The sequence below is a fragment of the Carassius auratus genome, chromosome 25 (assembly GCF_003368295.1).
Source record: "Carassius auratus strain Wakin chromosome 25, ASM336829v1, whole genome shotgun sequence".
In the NCBI taxonomy this organism is placed as follows: Eukaryota; Metazoa; Chordata; class Actinopteri; order Cypriniformes; family Cyprinidae; genus Carassius; species Carassius auratus.
Window position 1 is genome coordinate 9,081,518 of NC_039267.1, and position 13,489 is coordinate 9,095,006.

Sequence of the window (13,489 nt, forward strand, 5' to 3'; positions counted from 1 at the left end):
TTTTAATATTAATATTCAAAAAACTTTTTTCCAGCAGATCATTTTATAACGTCTCTCAAATTCTTTAAATGCAAAAAAATAAATATAAATCAACATAGACATTTAGGGTGTGGATTTTATAGCGTGTCGTGAAATATTTCCAAGTTAGGATTAAATCAACCATCACATCCTTGTTAACCTTGAGATTATAACAGAGATAAACACTATAAAAAAAATTTTGGGCACCAATATTTGCATAAACTGTGTTTAATCTTCGAGCACATCTAGAATAAATGAAATAATTGCATGCCATAATAATGCATAAATTTGGGATCCACCTTCTAAACACAGATTAGATGGTCCCAAAGCAAACTAAGACCTAGTATAAAAGAGCAAGCTTTGAGAGGTAGCTCACATTAGCTCTTGAAGATGGTTGTTTTCTCCGTGGGGACTGTGAGGATGTCCCAGATGTGGATGCTGAGATGGGTCGTCCTACTGGCGGGGCTGCAGTCACTGCAAGCAGGTTAGAAAAATAAAAATGTTACTGCACAAAAAAATAAATAAATAAATTCCCTCAAAATATCAGCTACACAATATGACTGCATCTCTTTTCCTATGTTTAAAGACTTTATGAAAGATTATGGAGAAATGGACGTTACTATGGATGTTATGTGGCCAACAACAACAGGTGAATATGTCTTTGTGTTTATGGAATATACTTTATATTTTGTTTGTGAATCAGTGTGATTGGATCTCATGAAGTAACAGATTATTAATGGATGTCAAGAAAAACTTTAAATGGACCTAAAAATAAACAGCCAAAACACTACAATGTAAATATATATATATATATAATTTATTTTATTTTTTATTTTATTTTATTATTGGATTTACAAAGAGTATTGTAGAATAATTGTAAGTTATCTGTAAACAGGCACTTTCTCTGCATTTTAAAGTATGTGGCAAAAACTATCAATAAGTCCGTCTTTTTCTGTTCTCAGCGTTCTCCATGACAAAAGTACCGGTAACTACAGGTATGAAGTTTCTTCTTCTTCTTCTTCTTTAATGTTACAATATCTGAAACCAATTTTGGAACAAAAATTTCACACCTTACATACATTCAGTTGCATATTTTTGCTCAAAGAAAGTATTTAGCACTTATCACGTTTATAAACTTTCTTTTTTGGTTTAGTTGAACCGAATCCTGATCATCAGTCCATGGTCTGCAGCACATGGGGAAATTTCCACTTCAAGACCTTTGATGGTCAATTCTTTCAAGTGGCAGACACGTGCAACTATGTTCTGACAGTGATGTGTGACATCCCCATTTCTGATTTTAACATCCAAATGCAAAGAGAGACTGTGAATGGTTCGATCACTTTCAACACAGTCACAGTAGAGCTGGAGGGGACAATCATCAAAATCACTAATGGTGACATCACCATGGGGAATGAAAAGTGAGTTTCTACACTACAACACTTAAAAACAATAATCTTCTTAATATTAGCAATTTTTCAGGTTTAAAAATTTACATTTTTTATTTAAATAAAATGTCTGTGCGTGTCTGTGTGTGTGTGCGTGCGTGTGTGTGTGTGTGCTGGGTATGGGTATGACACAGGTATTACAGGGAGAGGGTGACTTATGAGGACATAACCCATGTCCCCATTTTTCAATCATCGCTTATAAATCATACAGAATGAGTTTTTTTGAGAAAGTAAAAATGCACAAAGATTCCTGTGAGGGTTAGGTGTGTGTGTGTGTGTGTGTGTGTGTGTGTGTGTGATTGAATCTTTAAAAGATTAATTTTAAAAATATATAAATATAAATATATAATTTACATTTTTTTTTTTTTTCAAAATGTGTGTAATTTTAACACAAATCTAACAGTTGATTTTGAGAGTTTATCATTTAATTTTTTTTACAAATTCAATATATATTCTCTCTAAAACATTTATATCTTATATATCTTAACTAATTAATGTTTTCAACCAAATTTATTTTAGGTTTATTAAAATAATTTTTTTTTACTGGATAACAAGACAAACAAGAAAATTCAATTTTTGTTCACATTTTTACATGTTTACATAAAAAAAAATATTAATATATATATATATATATATATCCATCAGGGTGTCTGTTCCGACCAATATGCATGGAATTCAAATTGAGGGAAGTTCAACAAGTCTAAAGATCTCGAACAAACATGGAGTGACTGTCTTCTGGGAAGAAGACAACTATCTAACGGTATGATTCTTTATCTCTTCTTTATCATAACTGACTGTATCAGTGCTGCACATTAAAAAACAAGCATGCAATATACCAAAATAAGCAAAAGCGAACCAACAGGTTTTGCAAATGAGCCTTTTCTTTTCTTTCTTTCTTTCCTGTTTTTTTTTTTTTTTTTTTTTTTTTTGATTCTGTTAGTATTATCAGTTAAATAGACAGATAGATAGATAGATAGATATAGATAGATAGATAGATAGATAGATAGATAGATAGATAGATAGATAGATAGATAGATAGATAGATAGATAGATAGATAGATAGACCTATAAATAAAGGTAAAAAGTCACTTAAATAAAAAAGAGATTTTGAAAAGTGTCTATCTCTCCTCTGACATTATTTTATTATATAATGTTCCCCAGATTGAACTTCCCGAGAAGTACCAAGGTCTGACCTGCGGACTCTGTGGAAACTTTAATGGCAACAAGCATGACGATATCAGTGTTAGCGGTAAACATAATGTTTTTAACTCATTAGTGATTAGATTTAAGTTTTAAAAACAGTATGTTTAGTTTGTTTAAACACTTTAGTTTAATGTGTTTATCTGACTCCTCCTCAGGTCCGGCCAAATGGAAGGTTTCCACACCTATGACTGAAACCTGTGAGGAAGTTACACTTCCACCCAGGGATCAGTGTGACCAGGTACAGTATGGGACAAAATCTAATTGTGGGTGCACTTTTGAAATAAATCACTGGGAAATTCAAATTAAATTGTTTAACCTCTGACTGAAACATTGGTTCCAATGAAACAATCCTCCAAACAAATTATCTATTTTATTTAATTATTTTTTTTCACTCTAGACAAGCGTTTGCCAGCAGTATCTCAGCAGTCCTGGGTTTGCTGACTGTTACAATGTGATGGACATGAGTTCATTTGAAAAAGCCTGTGAAGATGACCTGTGTCAGTGTTATGGAAATTATGACTGTCTCTGCAACACACTCACAGAGATTTCACGACAATGCACTCATGCTGGAGGAAAACCAGGAACATGGAGGACAGAACAGCTTTGTCGTGAGTATCAGTAATGATGGCAAGAAAAAATGAACCAACTTTTTCTAACTCCCATGATGTTGCAATATGCTGTACAGTTTTTCAGTTTTTAAGAATCACTACACAGCTGTTGCGATACGTTAAGGTCCAAAGAAGACAAATAAACACTACACAATTAGCCCAAAAATTCACCCATAAACCAAATGAAAATATACAAACAACAATCACTTTCTATTTTAATATGACCACTGAGAAGAAAATACAATGTAACAGTATTTGTAAATTTGTGGCATGCAATGTCTTGTTCTGTGGAGCAGCAAAGACGTGTCCTCTGAACTTGCAATACATGGAGTGTGGGAGTCCGTGCAAGGACACCTGCTCAGGTCCAACCACAAGTCTACTGTGTAAAGAACACTGTGTGGATGGCTGTTTCTGCCCTATTGGTAATTTTTACAAAATATCCGAAGTCAAGTGCTTGCATATTTAAATCTGTTTAATTAAAGCATTTTTTCTAAACTAAATGCTATCATGGCTTCTTTTTGTAAAGGCACCGTGGAAGATGACATTGGTCAGAGCGGCTGTGTTAATGTGAATAAATGCCCTTGTGAGCATAACGGTGCACTATATCAATCAGGAGAGTCTTACAAACAAGCTTGCAAAAAATGGTAACTTTAAAAAAAAATTAAAGTCACATTTAAATTAGCCTTCCCCATTCTAATACTGCTTCTGTACTGTGTCAGTGTGTGCGTCGCTGGACACTGGACTTGTACGTACCTGGAATGTCCCGGAATCTGCTCTGTTGTTGGAGGGTCTCACGTCACCACTTATGATGGAAAGACCTTCACCTTCAGTGGCAACTGTGACTACATCCTCACTAAGGTCTGTTAGTACAGCAGATGATCGAGATGTTTTCTGTCAGGGCTAGATAAATGAAAGCCTTCACTTATATGTTTATTCACATGGTTTATATTACAATCAGAAAACTGTGGGTATTATAAATGTTCTTACCATCATTTTTTCGTTCTTTTAAAAAAAAATAAAGCACTCTAATGACAGTGACATTGCAGTTGTGGGAAATCTGGCAAAGTGTGATCCGGCCCGAAAAGACACATGTCTAAATTCAATCACCCTTGTCATCTCAGGGACCACTGTAAGCACTGGGTTTGAATAATTTTATTCTTTTATAATTTTATTAATAATAATACGCATGCTGGCTGCTACTACTACTACTACTACTATGATAATTATATTAATAGTAGTATCTTTTTGTTGATGTTTTACTCATTAAACAGATTACTTTTTCCTCTGGAGGATCTGTGACAGTGAATAAAATCAGTCCACACATGCCTCCTTTCACAACAGGTTTGTTGTCAAATATAAGTAATTTACTTTTTTTTATAATTACTAAAAAAATATTGAATTTCCTTTTTCAATAATTGTATTGTCCCAGGTCCTGTGAGCATCTTCCAGCCCTCGTCCTCTTTCATCATTGCTGATATGAATAGTCTTCGTCTGGAGATCCAGTTGGCTCCAGTCATGCAGTTGTATATTGTAGCCAGCACTGAAGAGAAAGGAAAGATGAGTGGTGAGTTAAAAAAAAAAATCTTGGAAAAGAAAGACTGCAGACTTTAAATGTTTGGAATATACATATATTTATTTGTAGAATATAGATATTCATTGTTAAAGTTAATTGTTATGGACTCAAATTCAGACAATTTTATGGGTATCAATTGAATCACTTTTTACCTTGTTTCTCTCAGGTCTGTGTGGGAACTATAACGACATCCAATCAGATGACTTTAAAACAACATCAGGCATCATAGAGGGCACACCAACATCCTTTGTCAACTTTTGGAAACAAAATTGCCAAGATCTTGAAATCACATTTGACAACCCCTGCAGCTTGAATATAGAAACAGGTGCTTAACATGCTCACAATATCCTTGTTGCAGTTGATCATTTTATTATTCTTGACAGCAGAAGAAAATTATTGCTGCACTAAACAAAGTAAGCAAGCAAATCTTCTCTGATGTTTTTCCTCATAGAGCAACTTGCAAAAGACTGGTGTTCCCGTCTCACAAACCCAAATGGCAGCTTTGCTGCATGTCACTCAGAAATATGTCCTGAGATCTACTACCAAGTAAGTCTTTCTGCAGAAAACACTCAACTGAGCATGCAATCAGAATGAACAAATCCTTTTTTTTTTTTCTTTTTTTTTTTCATGGTTCACGATGGCATAAAAGCACTTTTGTCTAAATTATTCCATAAAGAACTGTTAACATCTGAAGAAACTTTCTGTTTCACAAAAGGTACTTTGTCATGAAAGGTAAGAAAGAGATTGTTCTTTAATGACCCTTTGACTAAATGGTTCTTTGTGGAACCAGTAATGGTTCTTTTATGGCATTGCTGTGAAGAAAACTTTTTAATCACCTTTATTTTTGAGATTGTATTGTATTGCATTATTGCATTATTTATTATAAAATAGTTATCAGTGCAAATCTTTTTTTATTATTTTTTTTTTTCATGTGTCCTGAAATCTTTAATAAAAGGTTAAGTTCACACTGTCAGTGTCTGAGATTGACAAACGTAATTACCTAAACTGGACACACACTAGAGGGTTTTAATCCTGATTTTAAGACAGATTTGCACCCCCGAATGATCAGGGTGTGTGGCCTGCTCAGGCGATTGAACTAAATATTGAGAATGAAAAGTCAATGAATATTGCAGAACAAATCACTTATTCAGAGACATTTTGCTCAAAGCACCAGCAATCTCTACAACGCTAACTATGTATTGACCTATATAAAAGGTATAAAGTAAATAGTCCTAAACTAAATATGTTTAACTTAAATAATTTACATTAACAAAACCAAATAAAAAACTTTAATTTTTGTGACCGCGCTAAGTTCAAGAAAACTGAGAGGACTGAAAGCCCACCATATGTTTTCTTTATTTTACAAAATCACAATGTTTTGTTTCTATTGTGATTGTACACATATAAAAGTGACTCCTTTACATTTCCAAACATTGTGTTTTTTTGTTGTTGTTTTTTTATCTGGGTAGTTGATAAAAGCTGTAATTTACTGAAAATTGCTTAGGACAGTCACACCATAGGACAATTTTGAGATTTGGCTCAAAAAAAAAAAAAAAAAAACACCACAGCTTTTATAAAAACATGTCCATGTAAGACAGGGAAATCAAACTCGAGTTTTGTTCCAACCCTGCTTCAACACACATACCATATAGCTTTCAAATAAGCCTGACAGACTTAAATAATTGAATTAGGTGTGTTTAATCATGGTTGAATCTAAACTACAGTATGCAGGGCTCCAGCCCTCCAGGAATTGAATTTGACACCCCTGATGTAACAAATGGACTTAGGCAGAGGATATTCAGGATTTATTGAAACAGGGAAGAATAAACTGTGGGAGAGTAGCAGGTGGATGGAGGATGAGAGAACTTGCATCCCCTTAACACTGTAAATGGCTCCTTCTTCCAATATTAAAGGGAGAGGGGGTTCTTCTGTCCAGCCAGGCTCTGTGGAGACAAAAGGATGAAAAGGTTTTAGGAGTGAGATATGGAAGGTAGGGTGAATCTTGTATTTAGGTGGAAGTTGGAGTCTGTAAGTGACTGGGTTGACAGGTAGACAGCCAGACCTTCTGTCCCAGTTGATAGGTAGGAGTAGGCGTTTGGTGAAGGTCAGCTGCCATCTTCTGCCTGCGCACTGCCCATTGGAGGTGATGGTGAGCCTCGTCCCAGAATCTCTCGCTCTCCTGAAACCAGTAGTTGACCCCTGGAACATTGGAGGGGTCTCCTGACCAAGGGAAGAGAGGGGTCTGGTAACTGAGCACACACTGGAATGGAGTAAGACCTGTGGAAGGTTGGCGGAGAGAGTTTTGGGCGTACTCAGCTACTGGAACTCTCCTGGTGGCCATGGCAAAAGATCCGGAGGAAGTGACCTACTTCCTGTATCTTCCATTCTGTCTGACCATTGGATTGTGGATGATAACCTGAGGAGAGACTTACAGTCACACCTAGGAGTGAAAGGATTTCCAGACCCGGGATATGAATTGTGGTCCACAGTCCGAAACGATGTCCTCGGGGAGTCCAAATTGATGGAAGACCCAATTGAATAGAAGCTCTGTTTTTAGGGCAGTGGGAAGACCATGTAAGGGGATGAGCTGACAGAATTTAGAGAACCTATCCACAATGACTAGAATACAGGTATTACCACCTGAGGGAGGTAGATCTGTGATGAAGTATACTCCTAGGTGTGACCAGGGATGGTTTAGAATGGGTAATGGGTGGATCTTGCCAGCAGGAAGATGTCAGGGATTTTGAAGATGGCACATCCGGTACAACCCCGGACAAATCTTCTTACTTCTCCAGCCATATTGGGCCACCAGAAGCAATCTTTTAGCAGCGAGAGAGTTGCGTCAGCCCCTGGGTGGCCAGTGCCTAGGGAGGAATGAATGAGCAGAGTACGTTGTGCCGAGGGCCATATCTGATTCTGGGGGGGACAGCCCAGCAGAGCAGGAGGAGGGACTTCGGAGGCAACTAGCGAAGAAGTCCATTGAATAGGACTGGCTATGATTTGGGTCGGGATTATAGTCTCTGGTCGGTCTGTACCTTCTTCAGCTGCGTGAACTCGGGAAAGGGCATCAGCTTTCGTGTTGTGATGGCCGGGTATATAGGAGATTGTGAAATGGAATCTCGTGAATAATAAGGCCCATCAAGCTTGGTGAGGGTTAAGATGCTTTGCATCTCGGAGGTTGTGATAAAACGAGAACCACCACTCGCTTGGGGACGTTGTGAATGTCCGTAAAAGATGTTAAATGATGGCTCAGCCCGCAATAGCACTTATGTGCAAGTGCAATTTATTTACAGTGCCAAAAAATATACACAGTCCAACGGTGAAAAATATATATAGGTGAACAAAGTACCAAAGAAACAATAAACAGAAAAATAAAGAGGGAATAATCCAAATGAAAAAAGTCAATATACAGGTAAGTATCCACAATATACAGGCGTTACAAAAAGATCGCTTGAGGCACCACAGTTGCTCTCTCGTTCCGACTTGGTAAACAAGTGATAAGTTTTATTCTGGCCTGCCCTTATATAGGACAGACTCCACCCCCTTCAAATGGGACTTTTCAAACAGGTAATAACAGATGGTAAAAACCCCACTACTTCAGGCATTTCTACTTTTACACAATTAATTAATACTAAACACAAACTCAAAACACATAAACCAACAAATAAAACATTAAACACAAAAATACTACATTCAACTATTTAATTTATATACACGCAAAAAACAAGGTACCCCCTACTAATATAAAACAATGGTTTGGCTGGTTTCCGGTGCGCTGCGGCAGCGCGGCGCCGTCAGTGACGTCATAAGTGATCGCCGCTCTATCGCTCTGTTTGGCAGCGTCTCACACCGGAACACCGACCATCGCATGCCCAATTCAACATCACAAACACCGATTAGACAAGACGACATCAAACAACGTGCAGTGTGAGTGTGTGAAATGTCCGGGGTTATGAATATTGACGGATGTGGAGGGGAAGATGAAATAATGTCCAACACATATGTGCCATCGGGAGTGCGTGTGCACCCGCGCTGCCGACGGCGGAACACCAGGAGGGAAATGAGCGTGAGTTATTACAAAGGTAAGTATTTCTGCTTAAGTGTAGGTGTGTGCGTGTGTGTGCCAGTGTTGCCCAGCAGTGACAATTAGGTCAGCTTTGTCACATTACCTTCCCCCTCTCCAAGCGACGCACTGACTGGGAACCGGGACAGGTAGTCGGCGACCACATTTTGTTTGCCAGGTCGATGTCGTATCTTGAAGTTGTACGGTTGCAAGGACAGGTACCATCTTGTAACTCTGGCATTATGGTCTTTCATTGACTGGATCCAGGTCAATGCTCTGTGGTCAGTTTCCAGATCGAATTCTCGTCCAAGGAGGTAGTACTGTAAGCTGTCAAGGGCCCACTTGATGGCAAGACATTCCTTCTCTATCGTAGAGTATCGGGTTTCCCTGGGCAACAGCTTGCGACTAAGGTAAACAACTGGCTTTTCTTCTCCTGAACTTCCTTGTGCCAACACTGCACCAATTCCTGTAGCTGAAGCATCCACTTGTACAAGGAACCGTTTTGAGAAATTTGGACTCTGTAGGACTGGGCTGGAACACATCTTTTCTTTCAGAGTGTTAAATGCTGTCTCACAATCCTCAGACCAAGGAACTGGATTGCTCACTGACTTACTCAGTAAGTCCGTCAAGGGTACTGCAATTGAGGCAAAGTTTGGCACAAATCTTCTGTACCAGCCCACTAACCCTAGGAAAGACCTCACCTCCTTCTTTGTTCTGGGTCTTGGGCTCCGCCGAATTGCCTCCACCTTGTCCACCTGTGGTCGCAGCTGGCCATTGCCTAGGTGGTATCCAAGGTATCCAGCTTCTTGACGCGCCCACTCACATTTATTTACATTCAGTGTCAACCCAGCTGCTTGTATCTTCTCCAAGGTTTGTCGCACATGCTGAAGATGCTCAGGCCAGGAGTTACTGTGGATCACCACATCGTCCAAATAAGCAGCAGACCATTCCTCGCAGCCCTGGAGGACTCGATCCATTAACCTCTGGAATGTGGCAGGTGCCCCATGCAGGCCAAACGGAAGGACAGTAAACTGGTATAACCCCAGTGGGGTCCGGAACGCTGTATATGGTCTGGAGGCTGGATCGAGGGGCACCTGCCAGTAGCCCTTGCACAGATCCAAGGTGGTGATAAACTGAGCCTGTCCAATTTTCTCCAACAAATCATCCACTCGTGGCATTGGGTAGGCATCAAACTTTGATTGCGCATTCAGCCTGCGAAAGTCGATGCAGACACGCAGTGTCCCATCCTTCTTTGGTACGATGACCATGGGACTACTCCATTCACTCACCGAGGGCTCTATTACTCCTAGTTCCTTCATCATCTTGATCTCTTCCTTTAGAGGTTCCACCAACCTTTCAGGAACACGGTAAGGCCGCTGTCTTGAGGGTGCTGGGTCTGTCAGGTGTATGGTGTGTTGACACATTTCAGTCCGACCAGGTCTCTGGCGGAACAAAGCAGGAAATTGGTTCACCAGCTGCTTTAGCTCTTCCTTTTTCACGTCATCTAGGTGATCCAAGCTCACCACTGACGTCTGTCTCGGAGCTTCTGCCTCTGAACCTTCATCCTCCACATCCTCCACCTTCCGTACAAGAAGTGACGTCTCGGTTGCCTTACCAGTCGACTCTCTCCACTCCTTCAGCAGGTTTATGTGGTAAGTTTGTTTAGCTTTCCCTTTGTCAGGGTGGTGGATCTCATAGGTCACTGGCCCCATCTTGCGGACCACGGTATATGGCCCTTGCCACTTGGCCAACAGCTTATTCGATGATGTTGGCAATAGGAGTAGAACTTTCTGCCCCGGCTGGAACTGTCGAAGTCTTGCATGCTGGTCATACCATCGTTTTGAGCTTTTTGTGCCTCTTGCAGGTTCTCTTTGGCCAGTTCCCTGTACCGCTCAAGTCGATCTCTCATCTCTAGAACATACTGCACTATGCCCTTCTCCTCCGTTCTGGATGCAGGGTCTTCCCACCCTCTTCTCAGTAGGTCCAATGGTCCCTGCACTTGCCATCCATAGAGCAGTTCGAATGGTGAGAACCCAGTTGAGGCTTGAGGTACTTCTCTGTAGGCAAAAAGCACAAAAGGCAGCCACTTCTCCCAATCCCGTCCTGTGTCGGCAACAAACTTACGTAACATGTTCTTAAGGGTTTGATTAAAACGCTCCACCAGACCATCTGTCTGAGGGTGGTATGGGGTCGTCTTGATGGCGTTGATACCCAGCTGCTGGTATAGTTGCCCCATTAACCGTGAGGTGAAGTTAGTTCCCTGGTCTGTTAGGATCTCCTCTGGAATGCCTACTCTGGAGAACATTTGGACGAGGGCATGGATGATTTTCGGCGTTGTGATGGATCGGAGTGGAAACGCTTCTGGATATCTTGTAGCATAGTCGCTGACCACCAGGATGTACCGATGTCCTGCACTACTTCGTTCAACTGGGCCTACGATGTCCATGGCGATGCGTCTGAAAGGAGAAGAGATCACAGGGAGAGGATGCAGGGGTGCTTTGCCCCGCTGGGAAACAACACTGGTCTTTTGACAGATGGCACATGTATTGCAATATGTCTGAACATCTGTGTATAGTGTAGGCCAGTGGAACCGTGAACTAATGCGTGCATATGTTTTCTGCTGTCCTAGGTGGCCAGCCCAGGGAACAGTGTGTGCTAAATGTAAGACAATATGGCGGCAACATGTTGGAACAACTAAACGTGTCACATCATTTGTCTGCAAATACAACACTCCATTTAACACAACATATTTTTCATTGCACAGATTAGCTGCATTTTCACACCCTGCCTTCTCAAAGAGTGATTTTAAAGACTCATCATCCCTTTGTAATTTCGCAATGTCCTCCGGAATCCTCCAGCCACTAACCTGAAGACCATCCACAGAGGTTTTAGAAACTGGGGTGCCCATGTACTTCTCTAGACGCCGCTGTCGGCGTGACTTCCTAGGGCCCTTTGTGCCGCCCTGCAACAGACTACTGTCCAAGTCCGGCAGTGGCTGCAGACCTGCCTTGGCTTGTGCCCGGGTGACAACAGGACATGACACTTCAACAGTGGCAGAGGGAGTAACAGTTTCAGAGTCTTTGGTGGTTTGTAACAGATCATTTAGTACTGGCAAGTCTTGACCCAAAATCATATCAGCTGGCAAGTTATCAACTATGGCAACATTTAACAAGTACAATTGATCATACACCTCAACAACAACTTCAGCTCTAGGGTACTGCTTTACATCTCCATGTACACATTGAACAGCGGTAGTGCTCACATAATTTACATTTGGCACAAAACATGGTTTTAACAGAGAGAGAGTGCTACCAGTGTCCAAAAGAGCTTGCAACGAATGTCCATTTACTGTCACCTTACACCTATTTTGACTCTCCTCTACAGAGTCTCTAGCATTGTCTTCCTCTCTGGGAACATAACAAAATCCAGTCAATTTTGCTTTTCGCACAGACACACTGATGCTTTGTGTCCAGGCTGTTGGCAATAAAAACAAATTAGTCCCTTGCCCACAGATGATTTTTGTCCTTGTGCATGGTCTATACGATCAGCGTGACTTTTCTCAGCTTCAGCCCCAGAACGATCAGAAACAGAACGTACAGTACCTCTTGGTGGTTGAGTGCGCAGGCCTCCCCTGTGAGCATTCATGTACTGTTGAGCCAGCTTTGCTGCCGCCAGGCCTGTCATCGGCTCATGCTCCCGTACCCATGTGCGAGTATCATACGGAAGTACACGAAGAAGCTGCTCCAGGATAATAGCCTCACCAATCTCCTCTTTAGTATGCTCCTCAGGCCGTATCCATCGTCGATACAGATTCCTCAAGCGATGGTAAGTTTCTGTTGGTGACTCTCCCGCTGGAACAGAGGACACTCGGAAGCGCTGGCGGTAAGTTTCTGGTGAGATGTTAAATTTCTCCAGCAGTGCCTCCCTTAGATCAGCATACACTTCTGCCTTCATCCTCATCCATCGCTAAGTATGCCTCCAGTGCCTGCCCTGTCAGCAAGGGGACAAGTCGAAAGCTCCACTCCTGCTCAGGCCACCCCCAGGTCCTGGCCAAACCGCTCGAACCGCCGAAGATAGTTTTCAATGTCTTCCCCCTGCTGGAAGGCTGGCATTTTTGGTTCAGACCGCTGCATTGGCTGACTTGGTGCTGGGACATTTGTGGAGTCTAGGACATGTGCTTGCCTGTCTCGTGTAGGTCCTCTCTGTGCTGCCGGAGTTGGTAGGTCCATCCGCAGACTATCTATGTCATACGAGGTCTCTGCAGGCCGTGCTGACTGTACGATGGACTCTCGTAGACCACGGAGCTCTCGCAGATATCTCTCTTCCCTCTCCTCTTGTGCATCCAGGAATTTGCGCATCAGAGACATCATTCCTTCACCAGACATTTCACCAGCTGTGAAGGGCTTGGTCTGTGGTGAACTGGACTTTGCTGATGCTTCAGGAAGCCTTGTAGCTGCCTCTTCATCCTCTGTAGATTCCATTGAATCCCAGGTAACATCCTTTCCAGCCACCACCTTCCCCTGGGACCGCAAACCCGTCCTGGGTTTTTTACCTTTTGGCGCTGTCTTGCGGGTTGCCA

General features: G+C 41.3%; 1 protein-coding gene across 1 annotated transcript; it reads left to right on the forward strand.

The window, feature by feature from the left end:
- The first annotated feature begins 988 nt into the window (after positions 1-988).
- Positions 989-4,834, forward strand: LOC113042831 (mucin-2-like). Its single transcript, XM_026201826.1, has 10 exons — positions 989-1,013; positions 1,172-1,436; positions 2,154-2,223; positions 2,625-2,712; positions 2,822-2,904; positions 3,064-3,274; positions 3,571-3,696; positions 3,801-3,918; positions 3,994-4,132; positions 4,296-4,834. Exons 1-10 carry the CDS (start codon positions 989-991, stop codon positions 4,422-4,424), a joined length of 1,254 nt encoding a protein of 417 aa, XP_026057611.1. The 3' UTR covers positions 4,425-4,834.
- Positions 4,835-13,489: the final 8,655 nt, after the last annotated feature.

Bases quoted from the DNA above. Each gene is read 5' to 3' on its own strand.
- LOC113042831 (XM_026201826.1), top strand. From the start codon at position 989: ATGACAAAAGTACCGGTAACTACAG. The intron at 2,713-2,821 runs GTAAACATAATG...ACTCCTCCTCAG, and splicing joins TGACGATATCAGTGTTAGCG to GTCCGGCCAAATGGAAGGTT. The intron at 2,905-3,063 runs GTACAGTATGGG...TTTTCACTCTAG, and splicing joins CCAGGGATCAGTGTGACCAG to ACAAGCGTTTGCCAGCAGTA.